Source organism: Theropithecus gelada, chromosome 2 (genome assembly GCF_003255815.1).
Source record: "Theropithecus gelada isolate Dixy chromosome 2, Tgel_1.0, whole genome shotgun sequence".
Classification (NCBI taxonomy): domain Eukaryota; kingdom Metazoa; phylum Chordata; class Mammalia; order Primates; family Cercopithecidae; genus Theropithecus; species Theropithecus gelada.
The window spans coordinates 29,280,921-29,298,254 of NC_037669.1; the positions used below are offsets into that span (position 1 = coordinate 29,280,921).

General features: G+C 45.3%; 1 protein-coding gene across 2 annotated transcripts in view; it reads right to left on the bottom strand.

Moving 5' to 3' along the window:
- Nucleotides 1-830: 830 nt before the first annotated feature.
- Nucleotides 831-17,334, bottom strand: part of DPPA2 (developmental pluripotency associated 2) — a 25,379-nt gene continuing 8,875 nt past the window's right edge. For both annotated transcript variants that reach the window (XM_025377035.1, XM_025377036.1), the window contains exons 7-9: nucleotides 13,148-13,343; nucleotides 9,376-9,440; nucleotides 831-1,047 (exon numbers count right to left, since the gene is read on the bottom strand). In XM_025377035.1, the coding sequence (XP_025232820.1) occupies nucleotides 9,398-9,440; nucleotides 13,148-13,343 (239 nt within the window). In that variant the 3' untranslated portion in view covers nucleotides 831-1,047; nucleotides 9,376-9,397. The remainder of the gene's footprint in view (nucleotides 1,048-9,375; nucleotides 9,441-13,147; nucleotides 13,344-17,334) is intronic.

The following is a 17,334-nucleotide window of genomic DNA, read 5'->3' on the forward strand; positions in this document are numbered from 1 at the left end:
AGCTTGACCAACAAGGTAAAACCCCATTTCTACTAAAAATACAAAAATTAGCTGGGCGTGGTGGCAGGCGCCTGTAGTCCCAGCTACTCTGGAGGCTGAGACAGAATTGCTCGAACCTGGGAGGTAGAAGTTGCAGTAAGCCAAGATTGAGTTACTGCTCTCCAGCCTGGGCGACGGAGCAGACTCCATCTCTCTCTCTCTATGTATAGCCTCTGGCCTCAAGAAATTTGCTTTCTAGGAAACTGTTAACAATTAAAGAGAACTTATGATTTCTTGGAATCAGGACAACTTAAATTCTGGATTCTAAAAGTATTTTTTCTCTTTGCTTAGGCAAATTATTAGTCTCACTGAATCTGTTTTCTGAATGGCTCCTTTTTCGAGTTCAGATGTGACTTTATTTAGAAAGTCTTTCCCTTACCACACAATGATAGAAGCACCCCTCTAGTACTGCTTCTTTTTGGCTCCTTGTCTCTTTCTGTGTAAATGTTGGATCTCCGTAGGTACACTGTATAGTATCAGTCTTCTTTACCATCCTTTACATTATATAAGGGCCGGGGCCATTTTCTGTTTTTTCTTTACCCACTTCTAACCCAGCCCCTGGCACACAGAAACCACTAACAGATGTAGACCATTTTTCTTCTCACCCTGGTCTCTAGGGTTAAGTCTAGACAGACCCATTTACTCTTGTCCCTTCCTTGCTCGAGTCTGGCACCTCTCCCTTATCTGTCCTGTCTACAGTCCTTCTCATTTGTGTGTCCCCAACAACAGTCAGTTGGTAACATCAGAGACAGTCTGATTTCTTGATGGATCCTTAACACACACTGAATGAATACAAGGCCAATTGCAGTGACTTTATTTTAATGGGTTTTCAGACTTACAGAAAGGGGTTCTTTAAATGGGGCTGGGTCACTAGTCAACCATCTTCACCGTGGAGTCCTAGTCACTATGATTTTGTTTTGTAGATCATGAGGATTCATTCATATTGTCTCCTCTTCCATTCCTTCATAATAGGTTGCATGGTCTGAAAGTACATCCTTCCTTTAGCACCTAGAAGCAAATTTGAAATGGTATATTTAAGAGCAGCTTTGAGCTATACGCAGAGTTTGGGGTCAAAAGAGTTGGGTGTTTTGTGCACAACAATAGGAAAAGAAATGGAACAAATGTAACTTTTAATAGAGAAAGAATGGCAGATGGAACTACTAGACAATAGTGTATAGTCAGAATTGGTTTCCTTTGGGTTACTGAATTAGACCCCTTCTTAGTTATTTCAAAGACTAATGATATCATGTTTTCCATTTCTGTATTGGTCTTCAGGCCAGTCTTTAGACAAGACATGTTTTTACCAGAAGACCATTGATTAGTGATACTTTCAGAAGACAGATGTTATAGCATTTTGCTCTACCTTTATTTTGACCTGAAAGCCTAACTAAGCACTCAACTGGGATGGCTTCCACGTGACGTATAATGTGGAAATTTTTCTGTTCTATTCTCCCTTAAGTTTGGGCTCATTCTAAAACAGTCTGCCTACTGGACAACTGTGCCATTAGCCATCAATAGGCTGAGTTCAGGACAGCTTCATTTTAATTCCACAGAATATACTGCAAGTCACAAACACACATATTCTCAAGCTCTCAGAGTTCTAAATGTAAGCAGTTAAGTGTAAAGGGTGAGCTTAAGTGCTTACTTGGACCATAACATCTTCCTAAACTGTCCTCCTTCCCTTTCTGCACAGAGCTGAAAACTAAGAGGATAAAATTACTAAATCAGCCTTAATTGAGAAGGTTCTGTAAAAAAAACTGTTTATTGGCCAGGCGCAGTGGCTCACGCCTGTAATCTCAGCACTTTGGGAAGCCGAGGTGGGCAGATCACGAGGTCAGGAGTTCAAAAACAGCCTGGCCAATATGGTGAAACCCTGTCTCTACTAAAAATACAAAATTAGTTGGGTGTGGTGGCGCATGCCTGTAATCCCAGTTACTTGGGAGGCTGAGGCAAGAGAACTGCTTGAACCCAGGAGGCAGAGGTTGTGGTGAGTCAAGAATGAACCATTGTACACCAGCCTGGGCAACAAGAGCAAAACTCCATCTCAAAAAAAAACAAAAAACTGTTTATTAGTTTTGATACAAATGTCATAGGTTTTGAAAGCTATTGCCAAATTCCAAATTGAGAACTCCATTCGTTGATCCGTTATAATAATTAAATAATTGTTCACATTAATATTTTAAGTAACAAAATTAAGATTGTTTCCATTTGGTATTTGTATAATTTTCTTTTTGGAGTAAGAACAAATTATTGGCCGGGTGCGATGGCTCACGCCTGTAATCCCAACACTGTGGGAGGCTGAGGCAGGCAGATCACCTGAGGTCAGGTGTTCGAGACCAGCCTGGCCAACATGGGGAAACCTCATCTCTACTAAAAGTACAGGCCGGGCGCGGTGGCTCAAGCCTGTAATCCCAGCACTTTGGGAGGCCGAGACGGGTGGATCACGAGGTCAGGAGATCAAGACCATCCTGGCGAACACGGTGAAACCCCGTCTCTACTAAAAAATACAAAAAACTAGCCGGGCAAGATGGCGGGCGCCTGTAGTCCCAGCTACTCGGGAGGCTGAGGCAGGAGAATGGCGTGAACCCGGGAGGCGGAGCTTGCAGTGAGCTGAGATCTGGCCACTGCACTCCAGCCTGGGCGGCAGAGCGAGACTCCCTCTCAAAAAAAAAAAAAAAAAAAAAAAAGTACAATCGTCTCTACTAAAAATACAGGTGCCCGCCACCATGCCTAGCTAATTTTTGTATTTTTAGTAGAGGCGGAGGTCTCACCATGGTGGCCAGGCTTGTCTCAAACTCCTGACCTCAAATGATCCACCCACCTTGGTCTCCCAAAGTGTTGGGATTACAGGTGTGAACCACCATGCTAGGCCCCTGGTTTTCTTTTATACAAGTCTGATTTATAAACATATACATATATGTATATATCTATATACATAGATACAATATATTTATATATAGATATATAAAGAGACAAACAGCATATATATGTGTGTGTGTGTATATATACATGTATATATGTGTATATACACACACACACACACATATATATATAAAGAGACAAAAAGCATGATTTGAAGACAAAGGAAGCCTCAGATCCAGACTAAGATATGACAGAGACATCGGAATTACCAGACCAGGAATTTAAAACAGTGTTGATTAATATGCTAAGGGCTCTAACAGAAAAAGTGGACAAGATACAAAACAGATGAGTAATGCAAGTGGGAAGATGGAAATTCTAAGAATCAAAATAAAATGATAGAAATTAGAAGAAAGTACTGACAGAAATGAAAACTGCCTTCATGGACTCATCTACAGCTGGACTGCCAACAAAAGAATCAGAGGGCTTAAAAAAGTATCAATAGAAACCTCCAAAACTGAAAAAGCAAAATGAAACAATTTTTTAAAAAGACATAACTGAATATCCAAGAATTGTGAGGCAATTACAAAAAGGCTTCAACATGTAATGAAAATACCAGAAGAGAGAAAGGAATAGAAAGTTGTGAAGCAATGACTGAAAATATCCCAAAATTAATGACATACAAAACCACAGATCCAGGAAGCTCAGAGACAGGAAGTAGGATAAACACCAAAAATTCAGCACCTAGGCATATCATACTCAAACTGCAGAAAAACAAAGACACATAGAAAATCTTGAAGAGAGGCCGGGCGCGGTGGCTCAAGCCTGTAATCCCAGCACTTTGGGAGGCCGAGACGGGCGGATCACGAGGTCAGGAGATCGAGACCATCCTGGCTAACACGGTGAAACCCCGTCTCTATTAAGAAATACAAAAAACTAGCCGGGCGAGGTGGCGGGCGCCTGTAGTCCCAGCTACCCGGGAGGCTGAGGCCGGAGAATGGCGTGAACCCGGGAGGCGGAGCTTGCAGTGAGCTGAGATCCGGCCACTGCACTCCAGCCTGGGTGACAGAGCGAGACTCCGTCTCAAAAAAAAAAAAAAAAGAAAATCTTGAAGAGAAAAAAACACCTTAATTGCAAAGCAACAAAGGTAAGAATTACATTGGACTTCTCTTCGGAGACCTTACAAACAAAAAGGGAGTAAAGTGACATTTAAAGAGAAGGAAAGAAAGCCGGGCGTAGTGGCTCCTGCCTGTAATCCCAGCACTGTGGGAGGCTGAGGCAGATGGATCACCTGAGCTCAGGAGTTTTGAGACCAGCCTGACCAACACGGAGAAACACTGTCTCTACTAAGAATAGAAAAATTAACTGGGCGTGGTGGCACATGCGTGTAATCCCAGCTACTTGGGAGGCTGAGACAGGAGAATTGTTTGAACCCAGGAGGCAGAGGTTGCGGTAAGCCAAGATTGCGCCACTGCACTCCAGCCTGGAAAACAAGAGCAAAAACTCTGTTGTCTCAAAAGAAGGAAAGAAATGAGAAAATTATCTGCCAAAGATATATCTGATAGAGGACAGTTATTCAAAATATACAAAGGCCTCTTAAAACTCAATAATATGGCCGGGCGCGGTGGCTCAAGCCTGTAATCCCAGCACTTTGGGAGGCCGAGACGGGCGGATCACAAGGTCAGGAGATCGAGACCATCCTGGCTAACACGGTGAAACCCCGTCTCTATTAAGAAATACAAAAAACTAGCCGGGCGAGGTGGCAGGCGCCTGTAGTCCCAGCTACTCGGGAGGCTGAGGCTGGAGAATGGCGTGAACCCGGGAGGTGGAGCTTGCAGTGAGCTGAGATCCGGCCACTGCACTCCAGCCTGGGCGACAGGGCGAGACTCCGTCTCAAAAAAAAAAAAAAAAAAAAAAAAAAAACCTCAATAATAAAACAACCCAATTAAAAAATGTGCAAAAAGGCCAGGCAAAGTCCTAGCACTTTGAGAGGTTGAGGCTGGTGGATCACTTGAGCCAGGAGTTCCAGACCAGCTGGGACACATGGCAAAACCCCGTCTCTACAAAAAAAATAGAAAAATTAGCCAGGCGTGATGATGTGCACCTGCAGTCCCAGTAGGAGACTGAGACGGGAGGATCTCGCTTGAGCCCAGAAAGTAGAAGCTGCAGTGAGCCATGATCGCACCACAGCACTCCAGCCTGGGTGAAAGAGCAAGACCTTCTCTCAATAAAAAATCAATAAGTTAAAAAATAAACATTGTACAAAAGACCTGAAAAAACACCACAGCAAAGAAGATATACAGATGACAAATAAACATAAAAAGAGATGCTCTACTTCATATCATTAGGGAATTCCAAATTAAAACAATGTGATACTGGCTGGGCACAGTGGCTCATGCCTGTAATCCCAGCAGTTTCAGATGCCAAGGTGGGCAGATCACCTGAGGTCAGGAGTTTTAGATCAGCCTGGCCAACATGGCGAGACCCCATCTCTACTAAAAATACAAAAATTAGCCAGGCATGGTAGTGTGTGTGCCTGTGGTCCCAGCTACTCGGGAGGCTGAGGCAGGAGAATCGCTTGAACCCAGGAGGCAAAGGTTGCAGTGAGCTGAGATCACACCACTGCACTCCAGCCTGGGCAACTTCACTCTCTGGGAGACTCTGTCTCAAAACAAAAACAAAAACAAAAACAAAAACAAAACAAAACAAACAAACAAACAAAAACTATGGCACATCTATTAGAATGGCTAAAATCCAAACAATATGAAATACTAACAAGGATATGGTGCAACAAGAGCTCTCATTCATTGCTGGTAGGAATGTAAAATGCTACAGCCACTTTTACAGTTTGGCAGAAATGAGCTATCAGGCCATGACAACACATGGAGGAAATCTTCACTACATATTGCTATGTGAAAGCCAATATGAAAATGCTACACACTGTATAATTCCAACTATACACAACATTCTGGAAATGGCAAAGCTATGATGGGCCAGGCACACTGGCTCATGCCTATAATCCCAGCACTGTGGGAGGCTAAGGCAGAAGGATGGCTTGAGGCCAGAAGTTTGAGACCAGTCTCGCCAACACAGTGAGACCCGTCTCTACCAAAAATTAAAAAACAAAACTAGCTGGGTACAGTGGCACACACCTGTAGTCCCAGTGTCTGGGAAGGCTGGGCCAGGAGGATCCCTTGAGCCTAGGAGTTCAAGGCTGCAATGAGCTACGATTGCACCATTGTACTCCAGCCTGGGTAACTGAGCCAAAAAAAAAAAAAAAAAAAAAAAGTCAATGCTATGGCAACAATAAAAGATCTGTGGTTTCCAGTGTATGGGCCTTGGGGGAGGGATGAATTGGTACATTTCTAAGGTAGTGAAATTATTCTGTATGATACTATGTTAGATAAATGTCATTTTACATTTGTCAAAACCATAGAATGTACAACATGAATAATAAAACCTAATATGAACTATAGAGTTTAGTTAATAATAAGGTATCCACTGGGTAGAGGTTCCCATCTGTAATCCGAGAACTCGGGGAGCCTGAGGTGGGAGGACTGCTGGAGCCCAGCAGTTTGACCAGCCTGGGAAACATGGTGAGACCCCATCTCTATAAAAAAAAAATAAAAGAGCCGGGCGTGGTAGCTCACACCTGTAATCCCAGCCCTTCTGGAAGCCATGGCAGGTGAATCACAAAGTCAGGAGCTCAAGACCAGCCTGGTCAACATGGCGAAACCCCATCTCTACTAGAAAAATACAAAAAATTAGCTGGGCCTAGTGGCGGACGCCTGTAATACCAGCTACTCAGGAGGCTGAGGCAGGAGAATCACTTGAACCTGGAGGCGGAGGTTGCAGTGAGCTAAGATCGGCGCCACTGCACTCCAGCCCGGTGATAGAGTAAGACTCTGTCTAAAAAAAAATTAGCCGGGCGTGGTGGCTCACGCCTGTAATCCCAGCACTTTGGGAGGCCGAGGCGGGCGGATCACGAGGTCAGGAGATCGAGACCATCCTGGCTAACATGGTGAAACCCCGTCTCTACTAAAAATGCAAAAAATTAGCCGGGCGAAGCGGCGGGCGCCTGTAGTCCCAGCTACTTGGGAGGCTGAGGCAGGAGAATGGCGTGAACCCGGGAGGCGGAGCTTGCAGTGAGCCGAGATCGCGCCACTGCACTCCAGCCTGAGCGACTAAGCGAGACTCTGTCTCAAAAAAAAAAAAAAAAAAAAAAATTAAAAAAAAACAATAATAATAAAATAACCAGGCACAGTGGCTCATGCCTGTAATCCCTGCACTTTGGAAGGCTGAGGCGAATGGATTGCTTGAGCTCAGGAGTTCAATGGTCTTGAACCAGGCTGTTTGCCTGAGCAACATGGTGAAACCCGGCCTCTACCAAAAGTTAAAAAAAAATAGCCAGCCATGATGGTGTGTATCTGTAGTCCCAGCTACTTGGGATGCTGAGGTGAGAGCATGGCTTGAACACGGAAGGTGGAGGTTGCAGTGAGCTGAGATCGTGCCACTGCACTCCAGCCTGGGTGACAGAGGCAGATCCTGTCTCAAAAATAAACAAATTTAAAAAGAAGAAAAAGAGCCGAGGCCGGGCACGGTGGCTCACGCCTATAATCCCAGCACTGGGAGGCTGAGGCAGGTGGATCACCTGAGGTCAGGAGTTCGAGACCAGCCTGGCCAAAATGGTGAAACCCTGACTCTACTAAACGTACAAAAAAAAATGGCTGGGGGTCGGGTGTGGTGGCTCACGCCTGCAATCCCAGCACTTTGGGACGCCGAGGCAGGTGGATCCCAAGATTAGGAGTTTAAGACAAGCCTGGCCAATATGGTAAAACCCCGTCTCTACTAAAAATACAAAAAAATTAGCCGGGTGTGGTGGCACATGCTTGTAATCCCAGCTACTTGGGAGGCTGAAGCAGAATTGCTTGTACCCGGGAGGTGGAGGCTGCAGTCAGCTGAGATCACCCCATTGCACTCCAGCCTGGGCAACAAAGTGAGACTGTCTCAAAAAAAAACCAAAACATTTAGCTGGGTGTGGTGGTGTGCACCTGTAATCCCAGCTACTTGGGAGGCTGAGGCGGGAGAATCGCTTGAACCTGGGAGGTAGGGGTTGCAGTGAGCCAAGATCTCATCATTGTACTCCAGCCTGGGTGACAAGAACGAGACCCCGTCTCAAAAAAAAAAAAAAAAAAAAAGATAAAGATAAAGTAAAAAGAATAATGTATCAATATTGACTCATTAGTGTTTTTTTTGTTTTTTTGTTTTGTTTTGTTTTTTCTTTGAGACAGATTTTCACTCTTGTTGCCCAGGCTGGAATGCAATGGCACGATCTCGGCTGACCGCAACCTCTGCCTCCTGGATTCAAGCAATTCTCATGCCTCAGCCTCCGGAGTAGCTGGGATTACAGGCATGCGCCACCACACCCAGTTAATTTTGTATTTTTAGTAGAGATGGGGTTTCTCCATGTTGCTCAGGCTAGTCTCAAACTTCCAACCTCAGGTGATCTGCCCGCCTCAGCCTCCCAAAGTGCTGGGATTACAGGCGTGAATTTTTTTTTTTTTTTTTTTTGAGACTATGTCAGGAAGGCTGGAGTGCAATGGCAATTCACAGGTGTGATCACAGAGCACTACAACCTTGAATTCCTCCTGGGTGCAAGTGATCCTCCTGACTTAGCTTCCCAGGGAGCTGAGACTACAGGTGACCACCACCATGCCCAGCCCTGCCTCATCAATTGTAAAGAATGTAGCACACTGGCCGGGCGCGGTGGCTCAAGCCTGTAATCCCAGCACTTTGGCAGGCCGAGATGGGCGAATCACAAGGTCAGGAGATCGAGACCATCCTGGCTAACCCGGTGAAACCCCGTCTCTACTAAAACGTACAAAAAACCAGCCGGGCGAGGTGGCGGGCGCCTGTAGTCCCAGCTACTCGGGAGGCTGAGGCAGGAGAATGGCGTAAACCTGGGAGGCGGAGCTTGTAGTGAGCTGAGATCTGGCCACTGCACTCCAGCCTGGGCGACAGAGCGAGACTCCGTCTCAAAAAAAAAAAAAAAAAAAAACAGAATGTAGCACACTAACGCAAGTTAGTAACAGAGGAAACTGGAGGGGGTGTGAAGCACTGTGTACATGGGAATACATGGGAACTCTATACTTTTCACTCAAGTTTTCATTTATATTAATTAAAACAAAACCAAATTGTATTCTGTACAGCTAAATATTTAGTAAGTCAGTACTCAAGGCATCAGGAGGTACCAAGGATGGTCAGGACACAGCACAGCAATGATTGGGATACAAGTCATCTACAGGTGCGCCACCATTTGTGCTTCCTGGTAGACAGCGGACAAGGGACCTTGATACATTTATGTCCTGCTTTTTAGTGAATAGTGGGAAGGCAGAGTTTCTCTTGTATGTGACTCTTTTCAACTGCCTTCAAATCAATATAATACTTATTTTGAGGTGGCATATTCTGGTCTCTTACATTGTATTCAAACAGGTTGCTGCTACTTCTCTACTGTCATTAATCTTCTCATCATCTTCTTATTCCTGTAAGGCAAGTAGAAAAGAACTGTGAAAACTTGCTACAGTAAGATAAACCATTCCATACCAATCCCTTTAAAATGACCAAAAAAATAAAGAATGCACTTCTGGGCCGGGCGTGGTGGCTCACGCCTATAATCCCAGCAATATGGGAGGCCGAGGAGGGTGGATCACCTGAGGTCAGGAGTTCAAGACCAGCCTGACCAATATGGTGAAACTCCATCTCCGCTGAAAATACAAAAATTAGCCGGGTGTGGTGGCACACATCTGTAGTCCTAGCTACTCAGGAGGCTGAGACAGGAGAATTGCTTGAACCTGGGAGGCAGAGGTTGCAGTGAGCCAAGATCACGCCACTGAACTTCAGCCTGGGCGACAGAGCAAGATCAGTCTCAAAAAAAAAAAAAAAAGAATGCACTTCTGGAGTTCCTGAGTCACTTGCCCTAAAACCTAGGAATGGTGCATAAAAAGACTTTATGTAGTAAATAGAGGAAAAGGGTTGTTCACTTATTCTCAGGGCTCATATTCCACATACTGCAATGGATCTCACTTCTTTTTTTTTTTTTTTGCCCAAGCTGGAGTGCAGTGGTACTATCGCAGTTCACTGCAGCCTTGACTTCTAGGGCTGAGGTGATCCTCCCACCTCAGTCTCCCTAGTAGCTGGGACCACGTGCATGCCACCACACCTAGCTAATTTTTTTTTTTGTAGAGACAGGGTTTCACCATATTTCTCAGGCCGGTCTCAAACTCCTGAGCTCAAGTGATCTGCCCACCTTGGCCTCCCTAAGTGCTAGGATTGCAGCGTGAGCCACTATGCCCAGCTTCCTTCATCTTTATACTCTCCATTCCCCTCTCTTCATGCAGCTCCTCCCCATTCATAAATGCTTATGGTTTTTTCATTTAAAAAAATTTAAGGCCGGGTGCAGTGGCTCACTCCTGTAATCCTAACACTTTGGGAGGCCAAGGCAGGTGGATCACTTGAGATCAGGCGTTCCAGACCAGCCTGGCAACATGGTGAAACCCTGTGTCCATTAAAAATACAAAAATTAGCTGGGTGTGGTGGTGCATCCTGTAATCCCAGCTACTCCAGAGGCTGAGGCAGGAGGATTGCTTGAACCTGGGAGGCAGAGGTTGCAGTGAGTGGAGAGAATATGATGAAAACTACATGCTCTCCATGAAAATATACATACACATAAACACTGCTTTAGACTATATAATTCCTGATGTCAGCTTTTGTTGATAAAATTGGGTGGAAGTGAGATGAGAGAGGTGTGGAGAGAAATTAAGTTTTTTTTTGTTGTTTTTTTTTTTGTAAGTGGCCTAAATCGGCTCACGCCTGTAATCCCAGTACTTTGGGAGGCCGAGGCAGCCTGACCACGATCTCAGGAGTTTGACAGTAGCCTGACCAACATGATGAAACCCCGTCTCTACTAAAAATACAAAAATTAGCTGGGTGTGGTGGCATGAGCCTGTAATCCCAGCTACTCGGGAGGCTGAGGCAGGAGAATCGCTTGAATCCAGGAGGCAGAGGTTGCAGTGAGCCGAGATTGCAACACTGCACTCCAGCTTGGGCAACAAGAGTGAAACTCCGTCTCAAAAAAAAAAAAAAAAAAAAGAAAGAAAGAAAGTGGGCTAAATCTCGTAACAGAATAGATGGGAGTATAAATAAGAGATTAATAATTCAGGAAAGAGAGAATTCATTACAAGGACAAAGCATTTAAGGAGGAATGAGACAAATGTAAGATGTAGGAGTAAAGAGAACAAGATGCTGTCTTAGAAGTGGGGGAAACAGGCCGGGCGCGGTGGCTCAAGCCTGTAATCCCAGCACTTTGGGAGGCTGAGACGGGTGGATCACGAGGTCAGGAGATCGAGACCATCCTGGCTAACACGGTGAAACCCCATCTCTACTAAAAAATACAAAAAACTAGCCGGGCGAGGTGGTGGGCGCCTGTAGTCTCAGCTACTCGGGAGGCTGAGGCAGGAGAATGGCGTGAACCCAGGAGGCGGAGCTTGCAGTGAGCTGAGATCCAGCCACTGCACTCCAGCCTGGGCAACAGAGTGAGACTCCGTCTAAAAAAAAAAAAAAAAAAAAAAAAGAAGTGGGGGAAACATAGAAGTCCTATTCAGTGGAGAAGAATCTATGGTATTTGGGACATGTTCTAGAGTTCTGAGAGAAGTATGAGTTAGACCTAAACATCTTTGGGAGTTATCAGCACATACATGGTGGATAAGAGTGTGTAGGAAGGAACTGAAGGAGGAACTCTAAAGATAATCAGCCTATCAGTGGAAGGTGGACAGTGAAGACAGAACACAGTTAGAGGTTAGCAGATGAGTGAGTAAAGGGAGCAATGGACAGAGTCTTAGAAGGAAGAAATGGTTGGCAGTGAGATGGCCATGTCAGGTAATGAGGAATGTGGTGCTCTTAGACTGGCTGTTTAGGATACCGCTGATGGCCTTTTTGAGAGTTGATTGAGAGGATCAGTAAAATCCAAAATATGATTGCAGCAACTTAGAGGAGAACATGTGCACAACTAGAAGCAGGACATATTGATCACCTTCATTAGCTGAGCCTGGCAGGAAGAGAGAGCAGTTAGTTGAGGCAGTAACCTCAAGGGAGGTTCCTTTCTTTTCTGTCTCTCTCTGTCTCTTTCTCTCTTTTCCCTCCCGCATTAACTCTCCTCATTCTTCCCTCCTTCCCCTTTTTCTTCCTTCTTTTTCTTTAAAAAAATTTTTTTTTTTTTTGAGACGGAGTCTGGCTCTGTCACCCAGGCTGGAGTGTGTCCCAAAAGTTACAGGCCCGGTGGCTCATGCCTGTAATACCAGTACTTTGGGAGGCCAAGGTGGGTGGATCACCTGAAGTCAGAAGTTCAAGACCAACCTGGCCAACATACTGAAACCCTGTCTCTATTAAAAATACAAAAATTAGCTGGGCACGGTGGCTCACGCCTGTTATCCCAGCACTCTGGGAGGTCGAGGTGGGCGCATCACGAGGTCAGGAGTTTGAAACCAGCCTAACATGGTGAAACCCTGTCTCTACTAAAAATACAAAAATTAGCTGGGCATGGTGGTGTGCGCCTGTAATCCTAGCTACTCGGGAGACTGAGGCAGGAGAATCGCTTGAACCCAGGAGGGAGAGGTTGCAGTGAGCCAAGATCATGCCACTGCATGGGTGACAAGAGCAAAACTCCATCTCAAAAAAAAAAAAAGAACTAGCCACGTTTATTGAGTTGTAATCCACTAGTGAGTTCTTTTTGTGTCCTATTTTTGCCTGATCTATGTGGCAAATTAAGAAGACAGCATGTTTGCCCTCTGCTTTCTACTGTTAAATTATTTAAAAATCCATCTATACACCTACTTTTCTTTCTCTTTTTTTTTTTTTTTTTTGAGATGGAGTCTTGCTCTGTCACCCAGACTGGAGTGCAGTGGCATGATCTCAGCTCACTGCAAGCTCTGCCTCCCAGGTTCACGCCATTCTCCTGCCTCAGCCTCCCGAGAAGCTGGGACTACAGGCGCTCACCACCATGCCTGGCTAATTTTTTGTATTTTCAGTAGAGACGGGGTTTCACCGTGTTAGCCAGGATGGTCTCGATCTCCTGACCTCGTGATCCGCCCGCCTCGGCCTCCCAAAGTGCTGCGATTACAGGCGTGAGCCACCGCGCCCGGCTTATACACCTACTTTTCTGTGTGCCATGCTTAACAAGATACATAAGGGTTACCTCTTAGCACAGTCGGGGCATAACATATTATCTTCTATGCCTGGGGATGGGAAAATGCAGGCAGGTAACAAGAAGAGAGAAATCATCCTCCTGCGAGTGGTAGGCACCCAGGCCTGACCTGCATGAAACTGCAGGCGTACCCAACCCTTTGTGTCTGCCGAGAGAAGTCTGCCATGGACCACACACCACCTGACACCTGGAAAGGAAAAACAAACATAGACAGCAAAAATCAAGATAGCACCCCAACACCTCTCAGCAAGTCACTCTTGAATTTGCTTTTATATTCTGCTCACAAATCAATTGAATGAGATGCATGAAAATGTAGACCACATGACACTATGATCTAATTTCACAAGTTACATAACACAAAGAATAATAACTGTTGCCAGCTGGGCACGGTGGCTCACACCTGTAATCCCAGCACTTTGGGAGGCTGAGGCAGGAGGATCACCTGAGATCGGGAGTTCGAGAGCAGCCTGACCAACATGGAGAAACCTCATCTCTACTAAAAATACAAAATTAGCTAGGCGTGGTGGTGCATGCATGTAATTCCAGCTACTCGGGAGGCTGAGGCACAATAATCGCTTGAACCCGGAAGGCGGAGGTTGTGGTGAGCCGAGATCACACCACTGCACTTCAGCCTGGGTGACGAGAGCAAAGCTCCATCTCAAAAAATAAATAAATAAATAAATAAATAAATAATGGTTGCCATTTTGAAATGCTTGCTTTGTGTCCAGTATTTTGCTAGGTGGTTTACATGTATTAATACATTTACTATTAAGTTCACTATTAATATTTACCTTCTATTTGCTTTTCTTATTATTTCTTATTCACAGGTGAGATAACTGAAGCTTATGGTGTTAAATATCATACGTTACCCAGAGCCAAGTCATGGATCCAGGTATTCTGACTGACTTATAGACCATTTATGTAACCACTACATTGTACTTCCTCAGCTATAGGAAACAGACAAGCGTCTGTTTAAAAGTGTAAGGAGGCTGGGCACGGTGGCTCACGCCTGTAATCCCAGCACTCTGGGAAGCCGAGGCGGGCAGATCATGAGGTCAGGAAATCGAGACCATCCCAGCTAACACAGTAAAACCCATCTCTACTAAAAATACAAAAATTAGCCAGGCATGGTGGCAGGCGCCCATAGTCCCAGCTACTCAGGAGGCTGAGGCAGGAGAATGGCGTGAACTCGGGAGGCGGAGGTTGCAGTGAGCCGAGATTACACCACTGTACTCCAGCCTGGGCAACAGAGCAAGACCCGTCTCAAAAAAATAAATAAAGATAAATAAATAAATAAATAAATAAATAAACGTGTAATGAACAGGCTGGGCGTGGTGGCTCACGCCTGTAATCCCAGCACTTTGGGAGGCCTAGGTGGGTGGATCACCCGAGGTCAGAAGTTCGAGACCAGCCTGACCAACATGGCAAAACTCCATCTCTACTAAAAATACAAAATTAACTGGGTGTGGTGGCGCACACCTGTAATCCCAGCTACTCAGGAGGCTGAGGCAGAAAAATCGCCTGAACCTGGGAAGCAGAGGTTGCAGTGAGCTGAGATGGCACCATTGCACTCCAGCCTGGGCAACAAGAGTGAAACTCCATCTCAAAAAAAAAAAAAAAAAGAAAAGTGTAAGGAACAATTTCAGTAGGGAGATGCAATATTTGCAAGAAAACAAGCAGTACCCTTATGGAACGTCTGAAATTGAGAGAAAGTCAGCATTCTGAATGACTTACAGCTCATTTATCTAACCACTGCATTGTACTGCCTCAGCTACAGGAAACAGACAAGTATCTGTTTAAAAGTGTACGGAACAATTTAATTAGGGAGATGGGATATTTGCAAGAAAATAAGTGGTACACTTATGGAACATCTGAAATTGAGGGAAAGGAGCAGTCACAGTGAACTTAAATATCTGTAAATAAGCAGTATATGTACTGTGATAGCTCCCCAATTAGACTGTAAAACAAGAGAACACGTGTGTGTTTACACAGTATATACCTAGCAGCTAGACATACCTCTGGACCATAGCAGATGCTTAACAATTGCAGAATGAAGAGAAATATAAAATGATAAGTCACTGTGGGATAATAGTAACTCATACAGCATATTAATAAAAATTAGAGGTGTCATCTTTGGGAAGGCAGTGCCCCCAGGCACGCAGCTTTATGGCTAGACAATGCCTTTTTTACAAATTATTAAAAGGTGTCCACTGTCCCCACATAAAGGAACGTAGCTTGAAGAGCAGAGGATACGCCAATTTTAGCTTTAGGTCTTCCTTCTGGTTGGTTTCCTTGTATGACGAATAATATGGCCTACCATACTAGTTAGCTGGAGTAACATAGGATCTAGAATAGTTCTGGAAATTGGAAGATGGGGGAGGAAGAAAAGGATTCAAGCCAAAACGGAAGGTGACTTCAGATAGCAGACCCTGGAAATAAAAGCAATAGCAAGAAAAGAAGAGCAGGAGTTGGGGAAAAGTGGAGTTAAGTTATCCTCAAGATTTCTTTTTTTTGTTTTTTTTGTTTTTTGTTTTTTTTTGAGATGGAGTTTCGCTCCTGTTGTCCAGGCTGGAGTGCAATGGCATAATCTCGGCTCACTGCAACCTCCGCCTCCCAGGTTCAAGCGATTCTCCTGCCTCAGCCTCCCAAGTAGCTGGGATTATAGCCATGCGCCACCACACCCGGCTAACTTTTTTGTATTTTTAGTACAGACAGGGTTTCTCCACGTTGGTCAGGCTAGTCTTGAACTCCTGACCTCCAGTGATCCACCCGCCTCAGCCTCCCAAAGTGCTGGGATTACAGGCGTGAGCCCCCATACCTGGCCCTCCTCAAGATTTCTTAGAGGGCACTGGGTGCAGTGGCTCATGCCTGTACTCCTAGCACTTTAGGAGGCCAAGGCAGGCGGATCACCTGAGGTTGGGAGTTCAAGACCAGCCTGACTAACACGGAGAAACTTCGTCTCTACTGGGGGGAAAAAAAAAATTAGCCAGGCGTGGTGGTGCATGACTGTAATCCCAGCTACTCAGGAGGCTGAAGCAGGAGAATCACTTGAACCTGGGAGGCAGAGGTTGCAGTAAGCCAAGATCATGCCATTGCACTCTAGCCTGGGCAACAAGAGTGAAACTCCGTCTCAAAAAAAAAAAAAACGATTTCTTAGAGGGTCAGGTGCAGTGACTCACGTCTGTTATCCCAACACTTCGGGAGGGTGGATCACTTGAGGTCAGGAGTTCGAGACCAGCCTGGCCAACATGGTGAAACCCAATCTCTACTAATAATACAAAAATTAGCCGGGCATGATGGCGCATGCCTGTAATCCCAGCTACTCAGGAGGCTGAGACACAAGAATCGCTTGACCATGGGAGGTAGAGGTTGCCGTCAGCCAAGATCGTGCCACTGCACTCCAGCCTGACCAACATGGCAGTGGCTCATGCCTGTAATCCCAGCACTTTGGAAGGCCGAGGCGGGCAGATCACGAGATCAGGAGATCGAGACCATCCTGGCTAACACAGTGAAACCCATCTCTACTAAAAATACAAAAATTAGCTGGGCGTGGTGTCTTTGAAACTGTGTCTTAAAAAGCAAAAAAGATTTCTTAGAGGACAAGGACCCCAAACCATTTAATTATTATTGCCTGATTTCAACACGCCAAGTTCTGTGTCTCATATAAATGTCACGACTTTTTTTTTTTTTTTTTTTTTGAGATGGAGTTTTGCTCTTGTTGCCCAGGCTGGAATGCGGTGGCGCCATTTCAGCTCACTGCAACCTCCGCCTCCTGGGTTCAAGCGATTCTCCTGCCTCAGCCTCCCGAGTAGCTGGGATTACAGCCACGTGCCACCACACCTGGCTAATTTTTGTATTTTTAGTAGAGACGCGGTTTCATCATGTTGGCCAGGCCAATCTTAAACTCCTGACCTCAGGTGATTCACGTTCCTTGGCCTCTCAAAGTGCTGGGATTACAGGCATGAGCCAGTGCAACTGGCCAACATTTTTTTTTTTTTTTTTTTTAAAGACAGGGTCTGGATCGGTCTGTCAGGCCAGAGTGCCATGACACAATCTCAGCTCACTGCAACCTCCACCTTCTGGGCTCAAGCCACTCTCCCACCCCAGCCTCCTGAGAAGCTGGGACTACAGGCACACACCACCATGCCTGGCTTTTTTTTTTTTTTTTTGTTGTTTTT